This window comes from Microchirus variegatus, assembly GCF_963457635.1.
Source record: "Microchirus variegatus genome assembly, chromosome: 4".
Taxonomy (NCBI): Eukaryota; Metazoa; Chordata; class Actinopteri; order Pleuronectiformes; family Soleidae; genus Microchirus; species Microchirus variegatus.
The window spans coordinates 36,111,456-36,121,490 of NC_139805.1; the positions used below are offsets into that span (position 1 = coordinate 36,111,456).

Genomic DNA, 10,035 nt, shown 5'->3' on the forward strand with positions numbered 1-10,035 from the left:
AGAAGTTCATGCTGATGTCGTGAAATGGGCGGGGCTTGTGATTGTGCCCACGTCACGTCACTTCCCCCACGATGCACCTGGTTCCCGTGTCCTTGGAAAGAGCCTCTTCTTTCCTTCCTTCCTTCCTTCCCTGAACGACGACCAAACTGAGGGGCGGAGTCAAGCGGTGGAGGGGGAGGGGCATAGGGCCCCCCCTCCCCCCTCCCCTTCCCGGACAGCCAATGTGCATCCCTGTCCCGGCTCCACCAACCAAACCAACCCCCCCAAAAAAAGCATCCATCAGGGAAGGACGAGGGGCGTGTGTGGGGGGCGGGGCTGGGCTGTACCACTGCAGTGGATGACGGTGGGGGTGTTGTATCTCCAGAAGAAAGGGAAGCTCTGTGATTCAGTCTTGCTGCGTTCCCCCCAAAAAATAAAATCAAAATAATAAAAAAAACGTTCCCCGCGGTTAATTCTTCAGCCTGATTCCCGTCGTCGTCGCTGTTGTTGTCGTGTTTGTGTGTTTGTGTGTGTAAATGTGTGTGTGGGGACTTTATAGGGTCTGGCACTATATATATGAACATGGACATATGCATCATATGTCAACAGGGACGTCGTCTATATGACATACAGTTTACACGGTGGGCGTTAAACACCAGGGGTCAGAGGTCAGAGGTCAGGGGGGAGGAGCCGTTTGATCCGCTGTAGCCATGCTGATGCTGCCGAGTCTCTGTATGGCGCTGGTGGGGGCGGAGTCAGACGCAGGAGGAGGAGGAAGTGGGCGGGGTCAAGACGGGGGGCTCTCTGTTGCAGCTGAGGTCAAAGGTTGAGGAGGAGGCTGCAGCGGGCCTGTCGTACAGGTGGGTGGAGCGCCCTCTGGAGGCCTTATCCCAGGTACCACTGTGGAGGCGGAGACACAAGAGGACACATCATCATGAGACGTCTGCTCCGATTTAGCATGCGACTACAATCGCTGTAAAAATGCTAGCGCCGGACACGTTAGCGGGCGAACGGCATCGACGTTAGCGCACGGCGACTGAGCGGACAAAGACGCGCGCAACGTCATGTTTACATGCCGCGGCGCCGGAGTCCAGGCACCAAGTACCAGTTAGCTTCGTTAGCTGCATTTAGCTCCCGTTAGCTCCTTTAGCGCCGATAGCTTGCCTACAGTGGAACTGGAGCGGTCTGTTTATGAAACGAAAAGAGCATGTGTGCGACTCATTTTAACAATCAGGAGACGCGTAAACATGACGTCACGTCTTTTCCCGGTCAGTCGTCATGGAAACGCGTCGTGTGTTGACATACATTGACGCTATTAACCACCGTTAGCGCGTTAACGTCGGTTAACGTTCATGACGACTGAATGGAAACAGACGCGCGCGATGCCATGTTTACGTGCCGCGACGCCGGAGTCCAGGCACCGTCTACAAGTTAGCTCCATTAGCTCCTTTAGCGCAGTTAGCGTACCTACAGTGGAACTGGAGCGGTCTGTTTATTCAACGAAAAAAGAGCAGCGCTGCAAATAACCTGTGTACTGCGTATGTGTGCATCCGTTTTTAAAGTTTAGCGTTACTTTAGAGACAAATTTTGACAAAGCGTCTATTTCCGGTCAGTCGTCTGGGAAACGCGCCATGCGTTAACGTACGTTAACATTAGCGCACATTAGCGCATTCCTGCGTTTTTATGACGACTGAACGGAAAAGACGCGCGTGATGTCACGTTTACATGCCGCAGCACCAGAGTCCAGGCCCGTTTACCAGTTAGCTCCGTTAGCTCCGTTAGCTGCGTTTAGCTCCTTTGGCGGCGTTAGCAAACCTACAATGGAACAGGAGCGGTCTGTTTATTTAACGAAAACAGCGACGCTACAAATAACCAGCGTACCTGTGTACTGCGTATGTGTACCTCCGTTTTTAGCGTTTAGCGTTACTTTAGCGACTAATTTTAATCGCGTAAACATGACGTCGCGCGAGTCTTTTTCCGCTCAGTCGTCATGGAAACGCGTCATGCGTTAACGTACGTTGACGCCGTTAACCAGCGCTAACGCGCCCAGCGCTAAAAAAATATCCTGCGGTTTGTTCAATCTCATCCAACTTTATCTATAAAGCACTTTGAGACAACAACAGTGGACCAAAGTGCTCTCACAGAGGAATAAATAAAAGCCATAAAAGCTCACAGCAGGCAATAAAATACATCTAAAATAAATTAAAAGACATACAGTAATAAAACATGGCCATATAATAAAAATCAATCAGCCAATCAGGAAGGTGTGTGAGGCGGTGGGGGGGGCGGGGCCAGACCAAAGTGACTTTTCTGAGTTCAAAAATCTAAAGTAAGACACTTTATCGTTGTTGGTTTTTTTTAAACTTCATATGGGGGGTTTTTAGTGACACACCTGCAGCCAGCAGGGGGCAGTAAAATCAGCACAGAGGAGAAGTTTTATGATCCGTGTCTGGACCTGAGAAGACCTCACACACCTTCTTCACTGGGGAGTGTGTGTGCAGACTGTGTGTGTGTGTGTGTGTGTGTGTGTGTGTGTGTGTAATCCATCTGTGATCGGCCAGTATTGATCGACAAAAGGTGCATCGTTCACGTTTCATGAATCTCTCCTCTTCCTCCTCCTCCTCCTCCTCGCTGCCCCGTCGGAGTTCAAGTTCATCCCCGCCTTACATCATGTCTGGTTGCCAGGGACGACCAGACGGCCCGGGACGTGACTACCATCGCCAAGGCAACCGCATCCTCCCCCCCCCCCCCACTCACACACCCACAGTCCACACCTCTCCACCACTCCTCCGTCCTATCACTCCTTTACTCTCTTCCTGTCCCGGGCTGCACTTCCTCAGACACACACACTCACACACACACACACACACACACACACACACACACACACACACACACACACACACACTAATATTTTTTTTTTTTTACATGCAATTTAGAAAATGTGTTTTAAAAAAAAACCAAAGTGTGTGTGTGTGTGTGTGTGTTGCAGAGTTTCCGTGCACTCACTTGATCCTGACTCGTTGTAATTCTATTGCTGTGTGTGTGTGTGTGTGTGTGTGTGTAACAGTGATAGAGGAGAAGACTGGAAGGTTAGTTTTTAATCAATACAACTTGCTGACGCTGGGACTTTTCTCCCTCACTCACTCTCTCTCTCTCTCTCTCTCGGTCTCTCTCTCCCCCTCCCCTCCTGTGTGTGTCGGTGTCTCTCGCCCCTACTCGCTCGCCCCGCTGCACTGCAGCTCCTCCCTCTGTCCTGAGAAGACTCAGAGACGACGAAACTCACTCAGAGAAAGGCCAGACCACACCCACACACACACACACACACACCAAAGTACAAGTACTTTAATTCACGTACGTGTACTTTACTTTGTTATTTATATACTTTTACTCCTCTACATTTCCTCTAACTCTCTCTGTTACGACCAAATAAAATCAGAAGAAAAGTTAGTAACAAAAGTATATTTGCTCAAGGGCACATGTTGATGAGCAGAGCCAGGAATTGAACCTACAACCTTCAAGTTAAAACTCACTCACTCACACTGTCAGACACACTCATTCACTTACACACTCATTCACACAGACACTCACTCATTCACTCATTTACAATATCACTCACTCACTCATTTACAATATCACTCACTCACTCACTCACTCACTCACTCACTCATTCACTCACTCATTCATTCACTCACTCATTTAAAATATCACTCACTCACTCACTCATTTACAATATCACTCACTCACTCACTCATTTACAATATCACTCACTCACTCACTCACTCATTTACAATATCACTCACTCATTTACAATATCACTCACTCACTCATTTACAATATCACTCACTCACTCATTTACAATATCACTAACTCACTCATTTATAATATCACTCACTCACACAGACACTCATTTACAATATCACTCACTCACTCACTTACAATATCACTCACTCACTCACTTACAATATCACTCACTCACTCACTTACAATATCACTCACTCACTCATTTATAATATGACTCACTCACTCACACTCTCACTCACTCACTCACTCATTTACAATATCACTCACTCACTCACTCATTTATAATATCACTCACTCACTCACTCATTTACAATATCACTCACTCACTCACTCATTTACAATATCACTCACTCACTCACTCATTCATTTACAATATCACTCACTCACTCATTTACAATATCACTCACTCATGTATAATATCATTCACTCTCTCACTCATTTACAATATCACTCACTCACTCACACTCTCGCTCACTCAGTCAGTCACTCAATTATCATATCACTCACTCACTCACTCATTTACAATATCACTCACTCACTCATTTATAATATCACTCACTCACTCACTCACTCACTCACTCACTCACTCAAACTGAATCTTTGTGTTTTTTCTTCTTTTTTAACTTTATTGAGATCATTGATCTAGAGCGAAGCTTCAATCAGGAAAAGAAAAGTGTCTTTGAACGACAGAGACGTCCAACAAATGTCCTCTGTCCTCTCAACACATGTCCTCTGTCCTCTGTCCTCTGTCCTCTGTCCTCTGTCCTCTGTCCCAGGACAATATTTACTGACTCTAACCACACAGAGGAGGAATTCACTGATCTGAGATCTGATCTGAAATCACTACAAACTCAATCTGCTCTCATTTCATCCCTTCAGATTAAATAACACTCTCTCTACGACACTCTCATCTCAGCCTCACTCACCTGAGTCAGCACACACACACACACACACACACACACACACACTGGTATCCATGACTTTAGAGGACATCACATTGACTTACTCTAACCTTAACCATCACTAGTACTGGTCCAATCCTAATCCCTGACAGAAATGAGGTTCTGCCTCATTAGGACCAGGTTTTGGTCTCCATGAGACGCGAAGGTAATAATGTCCTAAAGAAAGAGGGCACAAAGACAGGAAAAACACACATTCTCCCTAAGGCTGCGACCATTAATCCATTATTTATCACTTTAAGGTTTTTTTTAATAAATAAAACAAGTTTAAGTGATTTTTCAGCTTCTTAAAAGTGAATTAACCATCACAACTAAGCCTTAATCTGACTTTAACCATCACAACTAACCCTTAATCTGACTTAAACCATCACAATTTACCCTTAAACTAACTTTAACCATCACAACTAACCCTTAATCTGACTTAAACCATCACAACTTACCCTTAAACTAACTTTAACCATCACAATTGACCCTTAATCTGACTTTAACCATCACAACTAACCCTTAATCTGACTCAAACCATCACAACTTACCCTTAAACTAACTTTAACCATCACAACTAACCCTTAATCTGACTTTAACCATCACAACTAACCCTTAAACTAACTTTAACCATCACAATTGACCCTTAATCTGACTTTAACCATCACAACTAACCCTTAAACTAACTTTAACCATCACAATTGACCCTTAATCTGACTTTAACCATCACAATTTACCCTTAATCTGACTTAACTTCAAACCAAACCTTTAAATGTCTGAGGTCCTCACAAAGTGACACAGACAAGAACAGGTGTTCACCTTCAGGACAGTGTGTAAATAGGACACAGAGACAAAGGATGACACACACACACACAGACACACACATCCTGACACACACACACACACACACACACACACACAAACACACACATATTGATCAGGTCGTGGCAGCCCATTGTGTCGCAGTTGGTGTGTGTGTGTGTGTGTTGGCACGCCGCGGTGCCCGTTCCCTCCGTCCATCTTGGTTGCCGTGGGCAACCGCCGCGGTCGCCCACAGCAACCACCACGCTGACCTGTGTGGGCACCGTGCCCACTCCCACACAAAGCCAGTGCCATCTGCCCCCCACTCCCCACACACACACACACACACACACACACACACACACACACACACACACACACACATGCACAGACTGTCCAGTTTGTCACCATGACGATGAGGACAGGAGGGGGGGTGTTTACTGTACTGTCCCATGGCTCTAAAAGAAGTCTAATGTCGACCGCCCACAGTGACTTTTGTCCCTGTGTGTGTGTGTGTCTGTGTGTGTGTGTGTGTGTGTGTGTGTGTGTGTGTGTGTGTGTGTGTGTGTGTGTGTGTGTGTGTGTGTGTGTGTGTGTGTGTCACTGACCAAATAAACAGCATATGGACATTTACATTGACGTCGTCTCAACGATCACCGACTCTTATTCTTCAAACAAAAATGTCTTTAAAAATAACTTTTTTACAAAACGACTTTTTAAAAGTTTGTTTAGATTTAAAAAAAAACAAAAACAAAAAAAAACAGTTACTTTATCAACGTCCTCATAAAACAACTACAAACATTTCACTTGAAAATAGTTTCATTCTTTCAATTTGGTGTCTGAAGACTTTGAAATCCTCATGAGACGGAGAGACTGAGAGGAGAGAGAAGACAGAGAAGATGGAGAGAAGAAAGAGAAGATGGAGAGAAGAAAGATAGAAGAAAGAGAAGATGGAGAGGAGAAAGAGAGAAGATGGAGAGAAGAAAGAGGAGATGGAGAGAAGATGGAGAGAAGAAAGAGAGAAGATGGAGAGAAGAAAAAGAAGATGAAAGAAGAAAGAGGAGATGGAGAGAAGAAAAAGAAGATGAAAGAAGAAAGAGGATATGGAGAGAAGAAAGAGAGAAGAAAGAGAGAAGATGGAGAGAAGAAAGAGAAGATGGAGAAGATGGAGAGAAGAAAGAGGAGATGGAGAGAAGAAAGAGACGATGGAGTGAAGAAAGAGAGAAGAAAGAGAAGATGGAAAGAAGACAGAGAGAAGAAAGAGAAGATGGAGAAGATGGAGAGAAGAAAGAGGAGATGGAGAGAAGAAAGAGACGATGGAGAGAAGAAAGAGAAGATGGAGAGAAGAAAGAGAGAAGAAAGAGAAGATGGAGAGAAGACAGAGAGAAGAAAGAGAAGATGGAGAAGATGGAGAGAAGAAAGAGAAGATGGAGAAGATGGAGAGAAGAAAGAGGAGATGGAGAGAAGAAAGAGGAGATGGAGAGAAGAAAGAGAGAAGACAAAAACAGAGAAGACAGAGACACACGAGACATAAATAACTAGAGTCTGTTTCTGGCTGTGGTGACAAACACCTGGTTCATGTCTTCAGTGTGTGTGTGTGTGTGTGTGTGTGTGTGTGTGTGTGTGTGTGTGTGTGTGTGTGTGTGTGTGTTGTTGATTTATTGACTCTGTCATACACCAATGCACACACGCACACACACACATACACACTAAAGCAATCAAACATGTCTCGACTGTCAACAAGAGAACTCCCACTTCACTAAAATCACACTACTGTGTGTGTGTGTGTGTGTGTGTGTGTGTGTGTGTGTGTGCGTGCGATATGTTAAGTCAAGGCTGGCCGATCGTTACACTCTTCATAAATCTGGTGGTAAACAGACCCTGACCTGTACACACACACATACACACACACACACACACACACACACACACACACCCCCACACACACATACGCACACACACTCTTAATCTCACACACGTGTGACATCGACGACTTCAGTCTCTGCTAAAGTGAACTTCATGAACTCGAGCTGCTCCAAATACACACATTCTGACACACACACACACACAAGAGTGTGTGAAGGTCAGAGGTCAGAGGTCAGAGGTCAGCGAGGGTCTTACCTGTGGTTGCTGAGGGATATTAAAGCCAGGGTCTCTGGGTCCCACGCTGACGAACCTCTGGGCTGGAGATGTGGTGGGGGTGGAGTAAGCTGTGCAGCACACACACACACACACACACGAGAACGAAGGACAACAGGTGAGTTTTGACCTGATCCTCGCGTCATTCATGTTTGGATTAACAGATTAATAAAGTTTTACAGGATTATGTCACGACAGAGATTAAATCCCTTCCGTACATTAGAACTTAAACCTGAATCACACACTCGTCTAAAGACTGAAATGAAATCAAAGAGAAGCAGCAGCAGCTTTAACTTCACATTTAAATATTATTATTATTATTATAGATAATAATCTCCCAGATTAAACAGTTTTGGCAGCAGCAGCAAATCCAAAAAGTCACTTCTCACAGATTATTTTCTCAATAAATATGAGTTTAATGAAGATTTTAAAACAATGTGTGTGTGTGTGTGTGTGTGTGTACTCACTGGGTGAGGTGGGTGAGTTGCCCCCCCCCTCGGTGGAGGAGGTGGAGGGCGGCTTGGCGTCGACGGGCAGAGGGACGGGCCGGGCCATCGGGGGAGGAGGGGGGGGAGGCAGCATGGGCGTCGGCAGGAAGGGGTTGTGAACCTTTCCCTGGGAGCTACCATTAGGCTGAAGATGAGGGGGGGGGCACACAGATTAAAAACATTAAATTAAATTAAACACAAATATATATACAGTGTGTTATTTTTATTATTATTATTTATAGAATAACGACAACAGGTTGGTCACACGGTTATAACCTGTAACAGCTCTGTGCAGTCCTGTGTGTGTGTGTGTGTGTGTGTGTGTGTGTGTGTGTGTGTGTGTGTGTCAGCACTTTTGCGAGCTGGTCATAAAGAATTCTGCTGCTGTTGGCATTTTATCCTGCTAATCTATAAGCATAATACCAACCACAGTACCTCGCTTCACCTCTCTGCCTCCTTCTGTCTCTCTCTCTCTTTACCTACACATATACTGTCCTACACACACACACACACACACACACACTGTACACAGGTCACATGATCAGTCGTTTATGTTCTCGTAGTGAATGCTAACGTGATTTGGTTCACGATTATTAACTGTCTTTAAAAAGTGTGTCCGTGAACAGAAGGTTGTCGTATTCACTGTAAGATCTAAGTCATTTGACCGATATCTGACCGATACCGATACTGTGTTTGGTATCGGTTCATCTCTACTTCCAAATGTGTGACAAATGTTTTTTTAAAAAAAGAAAATAAGAAATAAACAGAAACAGACACCAATAACACAACCTGGACTATCTACTGATACAGATAACGCAACCTCAATTATCGACCGATAACTCAACCTCAAGTATGTACTGATACTCATAACACAACCTCAAATACCTACCAATTCCGATAACACAACCTCAAGCATCTATTGAGACCTATAACACAACCTCAAGTATCAATCAATACAGATAACACAACCTCAAGTATCTATTGATACCGATAACACAACCTCAAGTATGTACTGATTCTGATAACACCCTTAAGTATCTACTGATAACACAACCTCAAGTATCGACCTATAACACAACCTCAAGTATCGACCTATAACACAACCTCAAGTATCTATTAATACCAATAACACAACCTCAAGTATCGACTGATACCAATAACACAACCTCAAGTATCGACTGATACCAATAACACAACCTCAAGTATCTATTGATACCGATAACGCAACCACAAGTATCTATCAATACAGATTACACAACCTTGAGTATCTACCGATAACACAGCCTCAAGTATGTACTGATACTGATAACACACCCTTAAGTATCAACTGATAACACAATCTCAAGTACCTAGTGATAACACGACCTCAAGTATTTACTAATACCAATAACACAACCTCAAGTATCTACCGATAACACAACCTCAAGTGTAAACCGATAACACAACCTCAAGTGTAAACCGATAACACAACCTCAAGTATCTACCGATAACACAACCTCAAGTGTAAACCGATAACACACCCTTAAGTATCTACCGATAACACAACCTCAAGTATGTACTGAAACTGATAACACACCCTCAAGTATCTACTGATAACACACCCTCAAGTATCTACTGATAACACAACCTCAAGTATCTACCGATAACACAACCTCAAGTATGTACTGAAACTGATAACACACCCTCAAGTATCTACTGATAACACACCCTCAAGTATCTACTGATAACACAACCTCAAGTATCTACCGATAACACAACCTCAAGTATGTACTGAAACTGATAACACACCCTCAAGTATCTACTGATAACACACCCTCAAGTATCTACTGATAACACAACCTCAAGTATCTACCGATAACACAACCTCAAGTATGTACTGATAC

At 44.2% G+C, this 10,035-nt stretch overlaps 1 protein-coding gene across 1 annotated transcript in view; it reads right to left on the reverse strand.

Moving 5' to 3' along the window:
• Positions 1-767: 767 nt before the first annotated feature.
• Positions 768-10,035, reverse strand: part of nfia (nuclear factor I/A) — a 131,665-nt gene continuing 122,397 nt past the window's right edge. The window contains exons 9-11 of the mRNA XM_083888642.1: positions 8,132-8,297; positions 7,647-7,735; positions 768-879 (exon numbers count right to left, since the gene is read on the reverse strand). Of these exons, the coding sequence (XP_083744768.1) occupies positions 865-879; positions 7,647-7,735; positions 8,132-8,297 (270 nt within the window). The 3' untranslated portion in view covers positions 768-864. The remainder of the gene's footprint in view (positions 880-7,646; positions 7,736-8,131; positions 8,298-10,035) is intronic.